This window comes from Acaromyces ingoldii (genome assembly GCF_003144295.1).
Source record: "Acaromyces ingoldii strain MCA 4198 unplaced genomic scaffold FA10scaffold_3, whole genome shotgun sequence".
In the NCBI taxonomy this organism is placed as follows: Eukaryota; Fungi; Basidiomycota; class Exobasidiomycetes; order Exobasidiales; family Cryptobasidiaceae; genus Acaromyces; species Acaromyces ingoldii.
The window spans coordinates 2243247-2263219 of record NW_020290249.1 but is presented as its reverse complement, the minus strand read 5'-3'; the positions used below and the strand labels follow the sequence as shown (position 1 = coordinate 2263219).

The 19973-nt window shown below is 57.7% G+C and overlaps 7 protein-coding genes across 7 annotated transcripts; 3 read left to right on the top strand and 4 right to left on the bottom strand.

Annotated features, from left to right (window-relative positions):
- Positions 1-57: 57 nt before the first annotated feature.
- Positions 58-1584, bottom strand: FA10DRAFT_267158 (WD40 repeat-like protein). The gene is made up of 3 exons (XM_025521799.1): positions 1311-1584; positions 867-1245; positions 58-803 (listed from the first exon to the last, which is right to left on the bottom strand). The coding sequence occupies exons 1-3, from the start codon at positions 1557-1559 to the stop codon at positions 136-138; spliced, it is 1296 nt and encodes a 431-aa protein (XP_025377912.1). The 5' UTR covers positions 1560-1584; the 3' UTR covers positions 58-135.
- A 154-nt stretch (positions 1585-1738) lies between these two features.
- On the bottom strand, positions 1739-8594 carry FA10DRAFT_301922 (hypothetical protein). Its single transcript, XM_025525044.1, has 7 exons — positions 8452-8594; positions 5325-8382; positions 3568-5270; positions 2911-3494; positions 2464-2853; positions 2125-2398; positions 1739-2053 (listed from the first exon to the last, which is right to left on the bottom strand). Exons 1-7 carry the CDS (start codon positions 8526-8528, stop codon positions 1864-1866), a joined length of 6276 nt encoding a protein of 2091 aa, XP_025377911.1. The 5' UTR covers positions 8529-8594; the 3' UTR covers positions 1739-1863.
- Positions 8595-8631: 37 nt separating this feature from the next.
- Positions 8632-10163, top strand: FA10DRAFT_121844 (hypothetical protein). The gene is made up of 4 exons (XM_025517924.1): positions 8632-8966; positions 9022-9481; positions 9542-9730; positions 9793-10163. Exons 1-4 carry the CDS (start codon positions 8785-8787, stop codon positions 9823-9825), a joined length of 864 nt encoding a protein of 287 aa, XP_025377910.1. The 5' UTR covers positions 8632-8784; the 3' UTR covers positions 9826-10163.
- On the bottom strand, positions 9823-11008 carry FA10DRAFT_267156 (60S ribosomal protein L27-B). Its single transcript, XM_025521798.1, has 2 exons — positions 10555-11008; positions 9823-10468 (listed from the first exon to the last, which is right to left on the bottom strand). The coding sequence occupies exons 1-2, from the start codon at positions 10618-10620 to the stop codon at positions 10121-10123; spliced, it is 414 nt and encodes a 137-aa protein (XP_025377909.1). The 5' UTR covers positions 10621-11008; the 3' UTR covers positions 9823-10120.
- Positions 11009-11853: 845 nt separating this feature from the next.
- Positions 11854-16674, top strand: FA10DRAFT_267155 (hypothetical protein). Its single transcript, XM_025521797.1, has one exon. It carries the CDS (start codon positions 12003-12005, stop codon positions 16563-16565), a length of 4563 nt encoding a protein of 1520 aa, XP_025377908.1. The 5' UTR covers positions 11854-12002; the 3' UTR covers positions 16566-16674.
- A 115-nt stretch (positions 16675-16789) lies between these two features.
- On the top strand, positions 16790-18059 carry FA10DRAFT_252300 (putative potassium channel beta subunit protein). The gene is made up of 2 exons (XM_025519644.1): positions 16790-17156; positions 17217-18059. Exons 1-2 carry the CDS (start codon positions 16826-16828, stop codon positions 17924-17926), a joined length of 1041 nt encoding a protein of 346 aa, XP_025377907.1. The 5' UTR covers positions 16790-16825; the 3' UTR covers positions 17927-18059.
- FA10DRAFT_267153 (hypothetical protein) lies at positions 17920-19946 on the bottom strand. The gene is made up of 5 exons (XM_025521796.1): positions 18869-19946; positions 18736-18800; positions 18624-18678; positions 18351-18558; positions 17920-18278 (listed from the first exon to the last, which is right to left on the bottom strand). Exons 1-5 carry the CDS (start codon positions 19892-19894, stop codon positions 18031-18033), a joined length of 1602 nt encoding a protein of 533 aa, XP_025377906.1. The 5' UTR covers positions 19895-19946; the 3' UTR covers positions 17920-18030.
- Between the last annotated feature and the right edge of the window lie 27 nt (positions 19947-19973).

The following is a 19973-nucleotide window of genomic DNA, read 5'->3' as shown; positions in this document are numbered from 1 at the left end:
CAAGAAGAAGAGCCATTAATTATAGAGAGACCGACTGCCAGGGTTCACAAGGGGACATAGGTGGAAGTGAAACTGCGAGCACGTACAGAACAGCTCTACTCATTATGTATTACTACTATCAACGACGACATCATCTTAATGATACAATCTGATGGCACCTTGTGCGCCCGCGATCCAGACTCTTCCTTTCTGATCGAGACTAACCTTGTCGACGTGGTCCACTTCCCAGCCCACGTATTCGTCCGTCACGGCCAAGTCGCCGTTGAGGCGTACACGGTAGGGCATGCCGTCGTCTGTGGATACGATGGCAGCATCGTGCGCCAGCTTGATATCTGTCACGCTCGCCCCGTTGCGTTTCCAGGACTTGACTGGCGTAGGAAGGTTTCGCGCATCGTACAGCCTCATGTCGCCGTCGGAAGTGCCCGTGATTATGTTGACGCCGTTCATATCGAGTGCAGTGATACCTCCAGCCTGGCCTGGGATCACCTCCGCCGTCTGACCGTCCCGCACGACCTGCATCGTTCCGCTTGTCAAGCCCATGTATATGCTCCCACCCTCATCCCTCGCCATTGCGTTGACTCCTGCGAACTTTTCGGCCGTTATCGTCTGGATTGCCGCACCTTCGCTGGAGACGTCCCAGAGTCGCACAGTGCCGTCCAACGAGCCCGTCAAGACGTTGTGCCCTCGGTCAATGATAGAGGAACACACAACTGCGCGTCGGTGGCCCTTGAAGACGCGCGGGCAAGCGCCCGAGGAGGCATCGTACAGCCTCGCCGTCATATCAGATGACGTCGTCAATACCACTGTTGTTTCTCCAAGGCATCAGTGAAGGTCGCAAGAGTTGGACAAGGGGAGGGCTCACTCACCCTGGCCGCCCGCAAGGAACTTTGCGCTTCTGACATCGCCCACATGGCCCTTCAGCGCCACTTTCGCACTCCTCTGGCGCAGTCTCATCCGCTGTGCCGCCACCTCCTCGATATTTGAAGATCCGTCCAGCTCCATGGGCTCTGACTCCTCCCCCTCGACCAGGGAAGACGTGAAGGCCTGACCGTCGGACCCCCCTACGACGTAGCGGCCTTCGTGCACGTCCAGCGCTGTCACGCCCAGAGCACCCTTGACCAGATCTGGTCCAAGCGTGCGTCGGGCTACTCTCAACCGAGTTGGCGCGAGCTCAAAGTTCGGAAGCGTCTCGCTCGCTTCATACGACGTGCGCGAGCCTCCTGGCGTACTAACAACGAGGTCCATCTGCAGAACTTGCCCTAATGAGCGCCTCCTCTACAATCATTTCAGCAAGGCATAGACCGACTCACTAGGCTCTCATCGGCCCTCTCAACGTTCAAGCCAGCATTGTTCTCGTCGTCTAGTTCGACGCTCACCCCACCTCGGGCGTCCTTCGAAGCAGAGAGGAGCAGCTTGCCGTGCCTGGATCCAGCCGGGACATTGCTGCAGTACGCCGAGATCCAGACTTTATCGAGCTCGACAAGCGACTGCGAGACGTCCGCAAAGACAAGGGGATAGTCTGGTTGCAGCGTTATGTATGGAAGATACTGCTGAGCCATGTCTTGTGTCGCTAGAGGAATAGGTTGGAAAGCTAAAGTTCTCCAAGGGAGGCCCGAGCGAGAAGGAAAAGTGACTTTTCGAAGATCCCATATTTCTGTCACCTGACTGCATCGGGTCCTGCAGCACACGATCGGACATGGTTGACGGTCTGTGATTACTTGCTTAGTGTACAGTACATGTCTTTGAGTCTACTGATACATGCTGGAAGAAAGAGGAAGCAATTCTTTTGGAAAGTCCTATCGTCAGTCTATCAAGATGTCTGCAAGCCCACCGAACGAAGGCAGACAGACACCTGCAAGTGCACTATGAAAAACGAGAGAGCTGAATGGGCTGCCCTTGGCCTTTTGCAACTTCGTCTGGCTCGCCAGAAGTAGGATCGAGAACCTCGATGTCGTCTGACGGCGACAAGTGCTTGAGCACGATCAAAAAGAGCATTTCGACAGAGACGACAATGACGAAGATGATACCGGCGATCGGTCCGCCCTGTCTGAATCTAAAAACGGAGGCTAAGTGCATCAGTTGTGGTCACGGTGGAAAGGGAGCCGCAGAAGAAAAACAACTCACTGTACCAAACGCTCAAGAGTAGACGGCATCGGTTTCTTCAATGCCTGCATGTAGACGCGCTCGACGCGCTGTGCCGTGTTACTCCAAGAGTACATCTGCGACAGGCGGGTGTGCTGGTTCCAGGGATCAGGGGCCACTTCTCTGGGCTCGCCTTCGCTTCCGCTTGCGCCTTGAGTCGAAGCAGCTGATTCGCGCTCTTCCCGCGTCATCATGCGCGACTTCAGAAGTCGAAGGCGTACGAGACGGATAGCCCGGAGCGTAGTATCGACAATGTCTGTCCTTCCCTGTGGTAAGCATTCTTCACCACACAAGGAGAGAGAAATGAGCGAGACTGCTCACCATCTTCATCCGGTTCCGCCAAGAGGTTCATCCAGTCTGGCAGAACCTCAGGAATGCCTCCAACCCTCGTACTGACGACAAGCAAGCCACAACTAGCGGCCTCGACGATGCCCGTACCGAACGCCTCCGTGAGGCTCGTGTTCAAGAACACGTGCCCTTTGACGAGGTGATTGCGAACTTGCGAGCCGGCACGGATAGCACCGCACACATCGACACGCGAGTGAAGTGACGAGAAGCGCTCTCGCATCTGTTCAAGCTCTACACGCTTTGGGCCATCGCCCCCAATGATGAAGCGGATGTGCGGGTCCAGTGCACATAGTCGGGGGATGCAGGCGAGCAGGAGATCAATGCCCTTGCGATACATGAGGCGGGAAAGGACGACGATCGTCACTGTCCTCCAACTTTCAGTACTTAGCCTTGAGACACATGAAGCATAGTCACACTCACCCTGGCGAGGATCCTCATGGACAAGTGTAGGGGTTCTTGGCTTGAAGCTGTCCGACTCGACGGCATTGGGCACCACGCTGACCTTGCAAGGGTCGAGATTGGCCCTCAAGGTCGTATTTTCCTTTGCTGTGTGACTGACGCACACGACAGCATCAACGTCGCTGAGCAGAAACCGCAACAGCTTGTTGGTAAGGATGCTCGCGGCATCGCTGAACCCGAAGAGGCTATGATCGGTGAAGACCGTCTTGAGACCCATACTCTTTGCGTGCAAGAGCGACTCCAGCCCCATCGAAGACAGGGCTTGATGGGCGTGTACGAGGTCAATCCCTTCTCGCACAAGAATTTGGCGGAGAAGAGGAAGAAGGCTGAAGAAATTTGGCAGCGTGTCCTGACGGGCAATGACTTGATAAGGGACATAGTAAACCTTGAGGCCGCCTGACAGGTATCGTACGCCTACGCGATGGGGAGGATAGGCGTGCGTAATGACGATGACCTTGTGTCCACGCTCCAACAAGCGATGGCTCAACATGTAAATGTGTCCCTCGACGCCGCCAACGTTGGGAAAAAAGAAGTCCGAGACCATACTGGAGAAGAATCCATCTCCACAGTCAGATGACACAAGATTGCAACCGACGTTACCGATCTGTGTTTGCTCACGCAATATGAAGCTTCGTCTGGCCATTTGCCAGGCCGAGAGCGTCGACTTCGCGGTCTACTTGCTCCTGATCGCGTTGACCTGGGTCACTCGGACCTTCTTCAGCTGGAGACTCGCCCTTCAGCTTCCACAGTCGATCCAGTGCTTGCTGTTGTTTTGCCGTCTTTGTGCTCCGTTGCCCCGATACGTCGGCGTCCAGATGCCGGCTGAGCGCATCCATGGCGAGGGAAAGACGCATTGCCAGCTGATATGTCGTAAAGAAGGACCTTGGGGTGGCAGCGGCTTCATCGAATGCCGTGCCTATGTGGGCTAACAGCGTTTCCGCGTCCTCGGACACCTCTTGCAGCATTTCTGCCGCAATCAATGACGAAGACGGTGCATGCTCCAAGCAGTAAGCATGAGCTGCTACAAATTGAGCTTCGGGGTCGACAAATTGGTTGGGTCGCTCTTCCGCAAAGAGCGCTGTGCTGCTCTCAAACGCCACAGACAGCGTCATCTGTCTCTGATCTTTCGAGGGACACAAAAGCGACCAGACGTGGTCTCGCCATAGTGCCGAACCGACCCGGTCATAGTGGCTCTCCATCCATCTCCAGATTCGCTCCACGCTCGCTACACAGCTTGGCGGGCATTGTCTAGCAACATATGTGGGCGAGTGGTCTTGTTCGGTATCATCTGATGACGACGATTTGCCAATCTTCCCTGCAACAGCAAGCGCGCACCCTCGAATGTCCTCGTCATCATCTACGACTAGCTTGAGAAGTGCCAAGCGGGCGTCGAAAAAGCTCTTTTCCTCCTGCCCTCGCTCCAGGCTATGGGTAGGAAACAGCAAGTCAGAGATCTTCTCGATCGTCTCGATGGCCGAGATCCTAGATTCGAATGACCTTTCCTCTTGGGCCCGGTCTGCGATCGCCTCGCAGATCGCCGCAAGGCGGCTTCCATTTCTTGCGACAGCACTGCTGGCGAGCAGCCCAGCGAGGACTGGCATCGCTGCTTCCTTTAAAGGTACAGACGCACCCTGTAGGGCCACTTGCTCCAGCCTGTGAATCCTCGACACCTCCTCCGTTGAGGTCGCTGCTGAGCTCAATTCAACTGGCACAAGGGCCTTGGCGGCTTCGATGCGGGTGATGATGCCCTCTGAGGGTTCAATGACCATGTCGACCAGCATGCGTTGGATTACCAGATGAAGAGGGTGGCCGCTGACGGGCTTTATGGCCTGTCGACGAACGTCCTCGACAGGATGGGACAACAGGTCCGCTTCGGTGTCTCTTCTTAGACGGAGCATTGTACGTGCACATGCTGCCAGCAAGAGTGTCTCTCCCGGTCGACGAAGATGATCCCTGAGTGCGACGATATCGAGCTGCCTCGACTCCAAGAGCCATTTGCTACTGTAAGACGCCGAGGCGTCGTCCACGACAGATCCGCCCAGCTCCTCAACAAGATCGAGAAAGGCGGCCTTTGTGACAGCACAAGCATTGTCTTCCAGCCACATCGAGGCCTTTTGCGCCAGAACGGTCTCCAAATCGATCAAGTCACTGGTTAATTGATGCTGGCGAGCGAGAACGATAAGCCTCCGGATCGCCATCAGCCTTCCGTGCGCTTCGTTCTCATCTTCGTGTGTGCATTTGGAAAAGACTTCTGTCGCTACGCGAGATGCACGTTTAGGAACAGTAGAAGCTGCGTATGCTGACGCAGCAATCTCTCGGAGCTGGGAAGGACATTAGCAGCGTGATCGCAGTGTGCAATTACGGTTGAGACGCACCTTCCAGATCTTGCTGGCCAGACACTTTTCGACAAGCGGTGAAATGAGCTCAGGGTTCGCCCCTTGTTGGTTGAAAGTCGTGTCTGTGGCCTGTAATCTCGACAACAACAGGAGTACTGCAAAAAGAGAACTTTGGTATGCATCCATCGCATCCCTTCCGTTTGAAGCGAGGTGCTCCGTGAGCTGCTCCCTCAGCATATCATGGAGGCCACTGTACCTCGTGAAGAATTCGTGCCACGCTTTTTTGGCTTCAGCAGAGTCCCGGTTGGTGAGGTTGTAGGTGAAGACGCGGTTGCAGAGCTGGCTGAAGAGCATCATGGCGGCGTTGCGAATGCGCCACGTCGTTGACGTAAAGCAGGGGATAACGAGGGTAAACAGCTCCCCCTCAAAGGGCTGAAGAGGCTCCGAAAGGGACGTGTCGGACACAAGGACACGAAGAATGTTGAGGGCATGGACACGTGAGGCAGCCTCATCAGAATCGTGAGCGATTCCGATGAGGCGTCTTACAGTCTTTTCTATGGTGCTACGCTCGGTCCGGCTTGTCGTGGCGCAAACGAGAGCCAAGACGGCGAAGCCAATGCCAGCACTTCGCCTGGTGGTCGAGATGCTTGATCGTGGCGAAGCGACTCCGTCGATAAAGCTTTCGAGCCAGTCAGCAGGGAGCTTCGCCACCTCTGGCCAGTCCTTGCGCACGAGGGCCGAAGCAGCCATCAGGTAGGAGGGGTAGATGGTGCTGAATGCGCCACGATGTCGGACGAGGGAGAGCCACATGTTGAATCTCTCGCCCACGGACCGTACTTGCGCTTCTGTCCAGAAGCGTCGGTCGACGGTGCTTGCGACGATGCTCCCCAAGAGGGCTGATGCTTCCTTCATGCCCCGCCAGCAGTAGGAGAGAATGATCTGGTGCCTCGGCGTTGTTTCGTCCGGCTCTTCATCGCCTTCGTCCGCAGAGATGCCATCATCATCATCATCGTTGTCGTCATCACTATCGTCATGGTCGGCTTCGGCAGCTTCGAGCGCTCGCTCCATCTCGTTGTGCTCTTCAGCGCCGAACGAGCCCTCGGGTGCACGATTGCACAAAATGCCTCTCGTCACTTCCCAAGCTCGATCGATGAGCGCCATTGTCCTGACCAAGACCTTCCGTAGATGTTCGTCATCACACGCGTCCACATTGATGCCTCGGAAAAGCTCCTGCAGCGCCACCATAGTGCCATGGATAGGCCGGTGACGCGCGGCGTCGAGGATGGAGTCATGCTGGAGAAGGAAATCCAGGAGCTCAAGAACGTCATCGATGAAATAGAGCGTCATATCGCAGCCGGCCTTTGGCCTCTGCTCCATAGCTTCTTTTGTGCCCTTCAAGGCTCGCACGAGGGGCGTCCAAGACCAGCCACACCGCTTGATGTAGACCTCGAGATATAGACGAGCGAGGAGCGAAGCAGCGTTGCTCTCTGATTCTCGCGTTGACAGCATGAGACGCACCGCTTTGTCGAGGATTGCAGCCTGAGCCTTGTTTCGATCTTCGAGGCCCGCCAAGGGAGCGGGAAACCGCGATAGGAGTCTGAATGCAGACGACTGCACTTCGAGAAAGGTGCTATCGGCGCATTGAAGCAGCCTCTCGACGACGTCAGGCGTGGCAATGGTGGCGGTGAAAGGGAAGTGCAAGCCGTCGAGCTGACCAGCGCTCCTTTTGGGCAGATTCGCTTGCGAAATTGATGGATCGACCCCTGTGAATGAAAGCATCTCCAGGTATGACAGGCCGGCACGAGCAATATGATACGGTGCTCCGGGGTGCAAAGCCAAGGTCGACAGTCTGTGGAGCCACTGGAGGAAGTGCTTTGCATCCTCAATGACGCCGGCCCCACCTTCCCTTTTCCTGCTCGCTACGTGCGTGCTTGCCTTGAGCCTTGCCATGAGCCTAGCAAGGATGCTGTGGACTGCGTTGCGTCCCTCTGGCGTCGACTGAGAAAAATTGGTGTTGAGGAAATGGCGGACGATGCCAAAGTCGTCTGACGTCAAGCTGGTCGAAGAAGCGCGGGCGTCGGTCACGAGCGAAAGTCCAAGCACTTGAAGCTCCTGTATCGAAGACGAGACGCACGTCCGGACGAGTGAAGGCGAGATAGCAATAATATACGTCTGACAAGGGTCCTCAAGAGTAGACAGATCGTCGAGGCGCACGGCATGTTCGGCCTCACCAACAACGGCGAGGGCCTTCAACTTGGCACACCGCATGGCCGAGAGCAGCCCAGCAAGGGCATTCTGATCTGTTGTCCTCTTCTTGATCGCTTTCACGAGCGGGACGAGGCACCATGGGGCAAGCTCAAGTAAGCTCGGGATGTGGAAGCAGCAGAGATGTGCTCTCCTCCGACAATCAGGACCTGATGCGACCATAGTCGAGGCGATCGTTTCGGACCAAATTTCGCACCATAGAAGTCTCTGCCCAGCTGTCTCTTGAGAGGTAACCTCTGCAAAGAGACCAAACTTTTGGCCTTCATGGCGGAGATGGGCGATGGCGAGCTTAGACCGTCTGCTGAGGCCGATTTCCTGATTGGCCTCGGAGCCGTGAACGAGGTGCTGGTAGAGATTCGGCTCGAGAGCGGAGATGTACTGGATACCATAGCGCTGGCTCAAGACTTCGATGACAATTAGCGAAACTTTTCGATCGACGACTTGCAGTGCTTGTGACGTGAGCATTGAAAGTAGCGGAGGGACAGGCTGGGGTACCGCGCGGACTCCTTTGCCTGACCTGTTCCGTTCCGTCTTTTGATCGCATTGGGGAGACCCTCGAGGCGCGCGGGCGCTGAGATGCTCCAAGAGGTCAAGAATGGCTTCGAGTGCCTCTCTGGCCTTGGCCGATAACGTCTTTCGCTCAGCGGGCAGGAATGTCCAGAAAGTGGCGCAGAGCCGGGACTGCGATGGTCGGTCAAGCTCATCCAACGCAATCGTGTCTGAGCCTCGTATTGACCATTCTCTGATGCATTCAAAGCCTCCGACGACATCCTCTTCGCTTTGCACCAGATCGATGCAAGTGTGGAGCATAGAGAGGAGCTCGCCGGGATCGCTGCGATGAGAAAGAGAGAGCGGGCCATCAGTATCTCAATGCTTCTCTTCTTTCGCACAGCAGACCCACCATGACTGCACTCTGCCTCTTAGCTCGTAGGCCTTGCGGGATCCCTTGCGCTTGGAGGAAAGGTCCCATGATTCCATCGCTTTGACCCCTCTGCTCTTCGTCCACCTGCCTCGCGGAAGCCTTGATTGTGCACACCACAGAACGGACGGCTCTTCTCTTTCTTCTTCGGACTTATTTTCACTTTTTCTTTCTCCAGGGCGGGCGCGAATCCCACGAGGCACGCGTCGAGGGTGAGGCGCGTCCGACAGAGGCCATCATCATCCACACGCTCCACCAAGCACCAGCTTCCGGAACCCAAGTGATTGACTACACTCTCGAAAGGAAACGGCAAGAATGGAGGCAAAGCTACAAGCGCTCAAGGTGCCGGAGCTCAAGGCGCTGCTGCAAAAGGCCAGCCTGCCGACGTCGGGCAACAAGGCCGACCTGGTGCAGCGTCTCGTCGAGAATCCGGCCGCCGCGGCTTCGGTCACGGGTGGAGGAGGAGAAGGAGAGGCCGAAGAGGAGGACTTGATTGGGTGAGCGGCGGTTTCGAGCGGCAATGAACGGACAGGCTGACTCTGCGTTCGTCAGGGAGGATCTAGACAATGCGCCAAAGGCAGCAGCGGCGGCAGCTGGGGCCGCGAAGCAGACGCCTGCGTCCACCGCGCCGCCCAAGCCTTCCACAACAGCCCCAACGACAGCCGCGCCCGCTGGTGCTGCCAACCAGGCCCCGTCTTCAGGAACAGCAGCAGCACCGGCCAGCACAGAAGCACAGCAGCCCGCCGAGACACCAGAGGAACGCAAAGCTCGGCTCGTCGAGGAGCTCGAGAAGCGAAAGGCCCGTGCTGCTCGTTGGGGCACCGCGACGGGCGAGGCAGAGGCTAAGCTGGAGCGTGCGATCAAGTTTGGCATCGATGCAGAGTCTGACGGCGCGCTCAAGACTCTCGATGGCGGGCTCAAGGCTGGACACGGGAAAGGGGCAGCAAAGAACACTGCGTCTGCTGCTCCTGCTCCTGCTGCCAAGTCGACGGCGGTAAAGGAACCTGAGACGGTGAGCCTTTCACTAATGCAAGGCATCTCGCAATGCTGACCCTAAGTTCAATGTCCATAGGAGGAGCAAAAAGCGGCGAGATTGGCGCAACAGCAGGCAGAAGAGGAGAAGAAGAGGAAGAGGGCCGAGCGCTTCGGCACTGTCTCCCAAGCGCAACCAGCAGCACCAGCACCTGCAGCACCGGTGTCTGACCCCGCAGAGGAAGAGCGCAAGCGCAAGCGCCTCGAAAAGTTCGGCCAAGCCGCCTCGGTAGGTACTGGTAGCAGTAGGAGTAGTCAGCAGTCATCGCTGACCATTGCTTCCCCGATTAGTCACCGCCGGCTGAGAAGAAGGCAAAGGCTTGAGTCTGGACAATGCTGTGAATTATTTGTAGTCTTTGTCTCGGTCATTCATGAAAAGCAGAGCAAACGCTGCACCTGTGCCGTGAGACGTAGTGATGAGAATGTATCTGTGGTGGATGCCCATTGTAGAAGAGAGTGTGGGAGGAGATGTCATGGTACGAGTACATGAGAAAGAAAACAGGCATCGACCGACGGCATCGCAAGCCTCCTCCCGTGAGAATGGATGCCGTCGAATCGTCGCTGCCATTGTAATTGATTTTGGTGTGTGTTGTGTGAACCGCATGTAGTAGCGAGTGGCTTAGAACCGGAGAGGGGTAAAGAACCAGCGGTTCTTTCCGCTCGCGTAGCGCTCCTCGAAGAGCTTCTTGAGCGTCTTCTTGGCGTCCTCTCGCTGCGAAACACCCTCGCGGAACGTCTCGGGGCTGACGAGTCCCTTGAGCTGCTCCATCTCCAGCGCGTAGCGGGTGGGCATCAGGTGGTTGTAGTTGGCCACCTTGATGAAGGGCTTGACCTTGCTCCTCTTGTTCAGCTTCTTGGCTCCCATCCGCTTGCTGACCTTCAACGGGTAGCGCTCGACACCGGCAATGATGACGTGGGGGTAAGGCCTCTCGCGGGTACCGTCATCGTATTGCTTGATGACAACGACCTTTGGTGGTGCAAAAGACAGAATGTCAACGTCATGGTCTCGGTACTTGTGCCGAGGAGGCAGAGGCCTGGGACGGAAAGACTCACCTTCTTACCGGCCTGTCGGCCCTGGAGCATGACGCACACCTTTCCTGGCTTGAAGATCTTGGGCATTGTCGGTTCTGTTCGAGAGCGTGTTGTCAGCCTCTCCTCCTGGCACCAATCCTCATTTGGCCACTATCACACGCCGCTCGGTCCTTGCTCTTGGCTCCCTGCTTCCTCGCTGATCCCAAACAGACGCCAGCGCTCTGTCCGTCCCTTCATCCTGACTCCGCGGTTGCTGATCACAATGCTCCTCGTGTCCGGACCACGTCCCCAACCTCGCCCAGCGTATCGAGAGCTTCATCCCAATCTGGCGCCCCACATCCCTCGCCTTCCGTCCTCCCGTGTACCCATATCTTCCCACTTTGCACAGCTCATCGCGAGCACGGTGCTCCCAGCAGCGTCACAGAACACCATCGCTTGGCAGACTCACATCTTGTCTTGTCGGCGTCGAGTCGTGATAACTGCAACGAAGAACGTCCAAGTCCATGAAATTGTCCACACACTCAAATTGGGCCGCAGGCCGCAGCCAGAACTCGCTCGCGTGGTTGAAAAAATAAACGGCGTTTGCACGTGATATCTGCGCGTTGGAATGAGGAGACGCGTCTCTGATCCAAGCTAAAGAATCGGATCTCACAGTCAAAGGCTGAACTTTAATCGTCGGGCAGCAGAAGGCCAGCTGGATGTGCGGTGCACCAGGACGGCAGATTTTGTTACGATTGGCCATCTAACCTCGGCCCGTCTGATATTGGGCTTATCGCACCAGCGATAAATTACTGCCATGCACAGCTGCCGTCGGAGCGCAGAGCATTCCTTTTGATTCCGATGACGGTATGGGTTTGCTTGCTAAGGGGGTTGGTTCTATCTGTTGGGCAGCCACGCCCTGGGAATATCTCCCATCCCGGACCCCGTACCATGACGACAATGTCAACACCTTCCCTTTCTGGACACCAGCATAAGCTTCGCGCTGAATATTCTGCTTTCTCTCGTCTGGTGCGACATGTCATTGGGGTGAATCCAACTTTGGAATGACAAAGTTAGAGAATTACCCGCCACACGGCCCCCGGTGCAGTGCCCCTCCGGCAGCACCTATCTCCAGTCTAGCCTTTCCCTTGGGCCTATCACTGCCCTTGACTCGACGACGTGAGGGAAGCAGCAGAAAACAAGGCCCTCTCGGCAAGGGAAGAGGAGGAGATACTACTACTGGCTTTGGCAAAGTTGAATAAACGAGGAAAAGTCGAGGGAGGGAAAGCGCTGGAAAAAAAAAAAAAAAGACGCGGCGCCTCGTTGCTTTTTTTTTTTTACTACTTTCAGCCAAAGCAGCCTGGCCCCTCTCTTCGCGCGACCGCGTCTCATCTCCACACCTCACCCCCTCCCTCTAGAATCCTCTCCAGAACCATCCATCCTCGCTCCGTCTAGCCACACTCGTGCCCACGGCCGTCCGACGGGCTCCGATGTCTGTCTCGCTCTCTCGGTCGGCATCGTTCTGCTCCCATTCGACATCGCCGTCGTGCTCGCCATCACCGAGAAAGCAGCTGCGCACCCCTTCGTCTGTAAGATACGCAAGGTCGCAACAGGCTGCAGCTAGTGGCAGCGCCATCATCCCGCGGACATCGTCGGCCTCACCACTCCCATTCCTTGCCTCTGTCGACGACAAGTATCCAACATCAGCGCCTGCACACGCAAAGGACAAGGCGCGCAGTCATCGACCGGACGCACAGGATGACAAGATGAGCGCGTCGTCCACAGCGACGCCTGCGTCTTCAAGCAAATATGTTCTCGACGACGGCACTTGGACTCGGCGGCGTGGTACGACAGCAGAGCAGAGACTTGACAGCGACAGTGGTACCGACCTCGACGATGAGGACGCCGACCAACCTCCAAACCTATCGCCACTCGATTCCGTCCTCGATCGCGTCCAGGTTCAGCCCAGCGGTGACACAAACAAAGCCAACTCAGCCTTTGTCGCTGTTCTTGGCGACGCCCCATCGACATCCTCCTCGTCCTCGTCGCTCAGGCCGAGGAATCAACACCTGTCGAAGGCCGCCGACTTGCCACGGAGCTTTGAAACGCACGTTAGCATGACACCACCGGCGCGTTTTGGCACTCACAACGATTCGCCCTTTACCTCATTTGCGCCTGGCTTGCCGGTCGCTCCCGTTACCGAGGTCAAGCGCCAACAGCGAAACGGAAGCAATATCCCTCGGTCTCGTGCCTTTGGTCCATTTGCGCCGCTTGATTCGCTGGATGCTGGCCAAGGCGTCGAGGAGGAGGAGCACAGCCTGGCGGACGTGGGCACTTCCATGATGGGACACTGGCGAGCCAAAACAGATGGAGAGGCAGAAAAGCGAAAGAGAGGCCAGGTGCCCACTTTCTTGAACCTCAACAAGGAGCGTCAACGAGGTGTGACCATGGGCTCGACGAGCCAGATGGACGTTGACTCAGAGAATGACGACTTGCCTCCTCCCTCGCCTTCGCCAATGGGTGACTTGGCGTTTCCACGGCAGAGCGATTCAGGGGCAAGCTCAGAGGACGATGAAGTGGATGAAATGATGCTCAAACCCGGTGCTAGGACGCCAGCTACTGCCTTTAAGCGCATGGGCGGCAGTCGGAGCAAGTCGGCCTTTCTGCCTCAAGAGCAACAACTGCAGCTCACGTCTCAACTGCCCGGCCTCGGTGGCGAAGTGCCTGTACGGTCACTGACGACATCGTCGATCAGAATGTCCTCCTCCTCATCGTCTGTGGGCTCAAATTTGACGATTGCCGCCTCGCCCTCCAACGCGTCCAGCCTAGGTCAACAGCAGACCAAGACACCCATCAAGAGGCGCGCTGGAAACTCGTCATCGGGGTCGAGAAGTCGTGTGCCGTCAACGTCATCTCCGGTCCAGGACATGTGGGCACAAGGCCGTGATATGAGCGATGAGCGCATCGCAGGTACAGCCACTCTCTTTGGGTTTGCGGGGCAGCCCAGCAGTAGCCCGGCGCGGCAGACGAGCCGGGAGAACAAGCGCAGGTCGACTGGCTCTCTCCATCCGACACCACCAGGTAGTCGCCTGTTTGCTCGCGATGCCTCTTCACCGCCACAAGTCAAGCGCAACTCTCTCACTCCCTCAGCTCCGAATCTGGCTCTGCTACGGCGACACCTCGATTCGACGCCGCAGGAAAGGGATAATAACGACAGCCCTAGGTCCGAACTTGGCTTTGACGACAGCGGTGTCGCTTTCGACACTCCAGGCCCGTCCAAGGACGCTGCGCCACAGTCGGCGGCAGCAGTGGAGCGCTTGCTGGGCAAACGACTTGGACTTAAGGGCACCCTCAGTCGCAAGTCGCCATCTCTCGACAGCCTCTCTTCACCATCCAAGGAGGCTGCCATGCGGCAGAGTCAGCGTCATCCCTTCAGCGTCAAGGAGCGATCGGCGCTCGCAAACGAGACGAGACTCAGCGATGCAGGGTCTTCCGCGGCCAGCTCGCCCGACTTTCTCAGACGCTCAGGAAAGACGAGCAGCGTGCCCGAGGGGCTTGCGAGCCCGGCGAGACACATCAGCCAGGGCCGCTCCTCGGCTTCGGCATCATCGCTGGCAGTGGCAGAGGCTTCGGCGCCATACATGACGCCCCAGACGTACAAGAACGTCAAGCCCTTACAGACGGCATTCATGTCGACTGGACTCGTCTCGAAGCGAAACCGACCCTCGTTGGCGCCAGGGACTGTCGATCCTGCCACAGGCGAGACGGTGCCACCTCTACCGCCCAAGCCAAACTTCAACCCAACGATGCCGAGCCAGTCTGCCTTGGGCCTTCGCGAGGTGGTGGCAGCTGCCAACGCCCAGAAGGAAATGGCAGGGGCCTCCCACACGATGCCCGACACGCCCATCAAGCGTCCAGGGTTCCCCGCCACCCTTGGTGTGACTCCAGCTGCGAGATCGCCGCTCGCGTCTATCTCGCCTGCGCACGACAGCGTCGGATCCAACAGTGGCGGTGAAGAGTCACCACCCCTCGGCGACTCCTGCGACAGTCCCACCTTGAATCTCGTGTCCATGTCGGCCTCGCCTTGGGGGCCCGCTTACCGAGCGCGGTCCCGCTCGCCCTTTTCCATTGCAGCTACGCAAGACGGCTTCGCCTCACATGGAGCCCCTGAGCCTCAAGACAGCCAAGCTCCGAGCCCTTTGCAGGGGAGTGCTTCCCGCAAGGGCAAGACTCGATCTAGCACCTCGCAGCTCAAGTCTGGTGGCAAGAGTCCCAAGGCCGACAGCAAGAGTCCCTCGCCCAGCAGCTCTCGACGACTGGCCCCGGACACCCTATCGAGGCCGATGCCTCTGCGCACCAAGTCCAACAACAGCAACAATCCGCAGAGGCCGGCTCTTGGCCTGCAGCGCAAGAGCTCTTTTGGACCGCTCGGCAACGGCGAGCCCCATGCATTGCCTCTGCAGCTCATCAATAGCCCCACCTTTGGATGCGATTTCATCCCGTCGACGCCGACGCGCAACTCGACCAACATCAAGTGGTTTGAGGCAACCCAGATTGTCACGACTCCCTCGCCTTCGTCGAGGCGCCAATCGGCCGAAGTTCATGCGGCTCGACGGAGCAGCTGGCAGAGCAACACGAGCAAGCTTCGCCATGGCTCTCAAGAATCGACACCCATCAGCAAGCCTGTGCGGCCGTCACTGATGAAGTTTGCGGTAACCAAAGCCTCGTACTTTGACACGAAGTTTACTGTCATTTCCGTACTTGGTTCGGGCGAATTCAGCGAGGCAGTCAAGGTCGAGGACAAGGAGACGCACAACGTCTACGCCGTCAAGAGAATGAAGAAGCCGCTTGCAGGGACGCGCGATCGACTGCGGAGGCTCGAGGAGGTCGACGTGCTCCGTCATCTCGGTCGAGACGGAGGACATCCCCACATCATCTCGCTCGCCGATGCATGGGAAGAGTCTTTCCACCTCTATGTGCAGACGGAACTCTGCTCGCTGGGAACACTGAGCTTCTTTCTCAATTACTATGGCGAACACGAGGGCCAGCTGGACGAACCTCGGCTGTGGAAGATCTTTGCCGAGCTTGCTTCTGGCGTTGCCCACATTCATCAAAACGGCGTCATTCACCTGGACCTCAAGCCTGCCAACATCTTCATCACCGAGATTGGCTCGCTCAAGATTGGCGACTTTGGCATGGCTACGCGCTGGCCACGACAGAGCTCCGAAGCCATCATCGAAGGTGCCGCCGTCGAGCTGAGCGGACCGCTGGACGAGGTGTTGCCGACGGCAAAGAGCCTCGAGAGGGAGGGTGACCGCGAGTACCTGGCACCCGAGGTCATGTTCAACGGGCGCTACGACCGTCCCGCCGACATTTTCAGCCTTGGGCTCGTCATGCTCGAGGCAGCTGGCAACGTCTTCCTGCCTGACAACGGAGAGCCGTGGCAGAAGCTTAGAAGCGACGACCTGTCTGACGTCGACTTGAGTCAGTACTCTGTGTCGCTCGTGCGCTTGATTCGCGCGTGCCTCAACCCTGATCCGACCAAGCGACCGACAATTGAGGCCATCCTCGCCCATCCTGTCTTCTCCGCCGTCAAGGCCAGAGTGGAGATGGGACTGCAGACGTGGGAGCTGGACCAGCTCCCCAACGCCGACAACTTCTTTGGGAATGATTCGAGCGATGCCGAGATGACGGACTCGGAGGACCATGGGGACGAGTACGAGGTGGTGCCCAAGACTCCAACTGCGCCTATGATGGAGCGAGGATCGTCTGGCACATCGTCCAAGTCTTCCACCTCTTCTGCCCTGGGTCTTAGCGGCGTGCCAGGCGAGCAGGTGTGCAAGTTTAGGGGTGCCTTGATCCAGGAGACCGACGACTTTCTGCGCGAGATTCTCGCATACGAGCCCGACGTCGAGGCTCGCCAGCTCTTCAACCACAGCCTGCCGACGATCAAGATTGTCGGGCTGGGATTCGAGCACGACGACAACGACCGACACCATCACCCGATGGATCTAGACCAAGATGATGAAGTAGAAGATGTCTTTGTACCATGAAGCCCCATTTCCCCCCTGCTTCTTCTCTTTCTATACGCTGGCCTTCTATCATCCATCCTTCCTGCTAGACAATTTATCTTGAGCGGTGTCCCACTTCAATCGTATCGATTTCTATTTCCTGGGTGTCTCTTCTATTTCCTGCCACGATGACTTCGTGGAGGTGGAGTTCTTCTGGGTTGCTTAGTCTTAAGAGAAGAACCTCGTTCCTGCCCGCCACCATCCCACATCATCCCATCTCAATCTCAAGGAAGATAAGCACCATGTCTGCACCCTCATTCGACCCCAAGAACATGCAGTTCCGCCGGCTGGGCCCCTCGGGCCTGCGCGTCTCGCTTTTCTCCCTCGGCGGCTGGCTTACGTACGGCGGCCACGTCGACGATGCCGCCACCAAGGAGATTCTGCAGACGGCCTTTGAGAACGGCATCAACACCTTTGACACGGCCGAGGTGTATGCGCAGGGAAAATGCGAGGTCAGCATGGGCAACGCCATCAAGGAGCTCGGCTGGAAGCGCGAGGAGGTCGTGCTCATCACCAAGATCTTCTTTGGCACGGGCAGCAAGGACCCCAATGGACGGGGCCTGAGCCGGAAGCGTGAGTCGTGCTCTTGCGCTTGACGGGAAGAATGGCTGCTGACGAGAAGGCTGTGAGCAGACATCATCGAGGGCACAAAGGCCTCGCTCAAGAGGGCCCAGCTGGACCACTGGGACGTCGTCATGGCCCACCGCGCCGACGCGTCGACGCCGATGGTCGAGATCGTCAAGGGATTCAACCACCTGATCGAGCAGGGCCTCTGCCACTACTGGGGCACCTCAGAGTGGACCGCGCAGCAGATTGAAGAGGCCTGGGGCGTCGCGGACAAGCTCGGCCTCGATGGCCCGCTGGCGGACCAGTCGCAGTACAGCGCCCTGCACCGCGAGCGCGTCGAGCGCGAATACAGCCACCTGTACCGCAACCGCGGCATGGGCCTCACCATCTGGTCGCCCCTCGCCGGCGGCGTCCTTACGGGCAAGTACAACGACGGCATCCCCCAGGGCTCGCGCTTCGACGTGCTCAAGGACAACTTTAGCGACACGCTCAAGTCGCTCCAGTCCGACGAGGGCAAGGCCAAGCTGGAAAAGGTGCGCAGCCTGACAAAGGTCGCCGACAAGCTCGGCTGCTCCACCGCCACGCTCTCTCTTGCATGGGCAGCAAAGAACGAAAATGTGTCGACAGTCATTCTCGGTGCGTCCAAGAAGGAGCAGGTCCTCGAGAACCTCAAGGCGCTCGACATTGTCGAAAAGATCACGCCAGAGGTCAACGACGAGATCGAAAAGATTCTCGACAACAAGCCGACGCCCATCCCTCACTACAACCGTCTCTGAGTTCTATTCCCTCTTCTCATCCTTTCCTCGAGCCCAGGTACTGCTCTCTTCACCAAAAACAAAACTCCTGTGAGAATATAATACATTACGGAATTGAAACGAGCCTACCGCTTCGAGCTGGGTATCGGGTGCTCCATCGGGTCCAAGGGAAGATCGGCAATGCAGGGCGCCACAATGAGGCTGCCGTCAAAGAAGCCCTTGGCGGTGGGCACGGCGACAAAGAGCCAGAGGCTAAAGTTGGTCAGGACAAAGACGGTGTAGACGATCTTGAGCGTGAGCGAGTCGAGCTCCTGGGCCAGACGGCCCGTCACGATTGTGAGCGAGGCTACGGGAAAGGTGAAGCTCCACCAACCTATAAGCGCCAGAGGAGAGTTGGATTCAGTTGAATGACTGTGAAAGATGAGGATGGAAAAGAAGAACTCACCCATGTTGAAGCTCAAGTGGCCCTTGGACAGTTGTCGGAGAAATGTGGCCAGGCCAATGACCGCCCACCACATCCCCAGGGCCCAAAGGAGGAGGGCAGCCACGAGGCCAGCGCCGTAGAAGGCTTCTGCCACCGTGTAAGTAAGCTTGGGCACGCCCGACGTGGCCGGATTGGAGATGATCGGAAAGAGGGCCAACGCCGCTCGGCCCTGTAGGACGAGTAGGATGGGTGAGAAGGGAGTCGAGAGCCACACAGTGGCATGAAGGCACTCACTAGGTGTAGGGTCGCTTCTCCGCCCTGGCCGCAAGGACCCAGTGGGAGGAAGACGCTGTGAGGAGGTGTCAGCAGACGCAGGAGAGTACGGTAGGAACAAGAAACCACTCACGAGACGATGACTTCCCGAGGCGGTGCCTTGAAGAGAATTAGGCGTTGCAGGTACAGCACCAGGATCTGCAGGACAAAGGACGATCAGATAAGCCAGTGGCGTGCTACCATGTCGCTGCTCAAGAGATGCTCACCATCAGGGCCAAAGGTAGACCGACGCCCAGGTTCATGTAGCCAATCGTCATGACTGTGAAGGCGAGCGTGGGGTAGCTCGGCGTCAATGCCTCTGCCAACACGGCGGCGGAGGCAGCTACGGTGATGGGCGGGACCACGGGGAGGAGGAAGAGGGCCGTCGTCTGATGGAACCGGTGAGAGGTCTGGTAGGTGATGACGCTCCAAATGACACCCGCCGCAGTCATGATGCTGATCACGACGCAGACAAACCATAACCCAACGGCGAGCATCGTGGGCCAAATGCCCAGGTCGAAGGAGTTGGTCCCGAGTTGTGAAATGTTGGATACGATGGTGACGAGGGCCATGGGATAGGTGCCGAGGAAGAAGCTCTGCTGAGGGTGCTTGACCGTCAGGGAGAGGACCTGCGGGAAGAGAATGTATCGAGCGACGAACGAGGCGGTGAAGATGAGAAAGATGGCAATGTCGCCGAGAAGAAAGACGAGCGAAACCCAGCGGATGAAACGGGCAAAGTAGGGCGAGTATTGCTCGGTGCCCCAGATGAGACCCAGCAGGGTAAGGAGCGTGGCCTGAACGCCGGTGCCCATGCAGACGGAGAACCACGAGGGCGTAAAGTGAAGCACCTTCTTCTTGAGCCGGTAGCTTACGCTCCTCGGTGAGGTAGTTCTCGGCCTGCTGCTGCTGTCGATCTTTTCCCCTCTGCGCGATGTGGCCGCGCTGATGGCCCGCTCGAGGTCTTCCTCGGCCCTTGAATGCGTCTTCATCGTCGAGGCATCCCCTGCCGCCAGCCGCAAGCCCTCTTCCGCATCTTCGCTCCCGTCCGCCGACGCAGATGCTGGTCCTTGCAGCCCGGCGTCAACATCCATGCCCAGCCCGGGATCGTTTGTCACCGAAACCACAGCAGCAGCAGCAGCAGCGCCGCCACTGCCGCTCCCACCTCCTTGCCCTCCTCGTCTGCCCCGTTCTTCCTGGCCATCCCGCCTTGTTTGACCGCTTGATCGGCTCGCGCTGCTGTTCCCGCTGTCCATCGTCGCCGTCGTCATCGTCGTCGCCATGGGTCGAGTCAGCGGGACAGAAAGATCATCAACAATCGAAATTTTGGCAGCT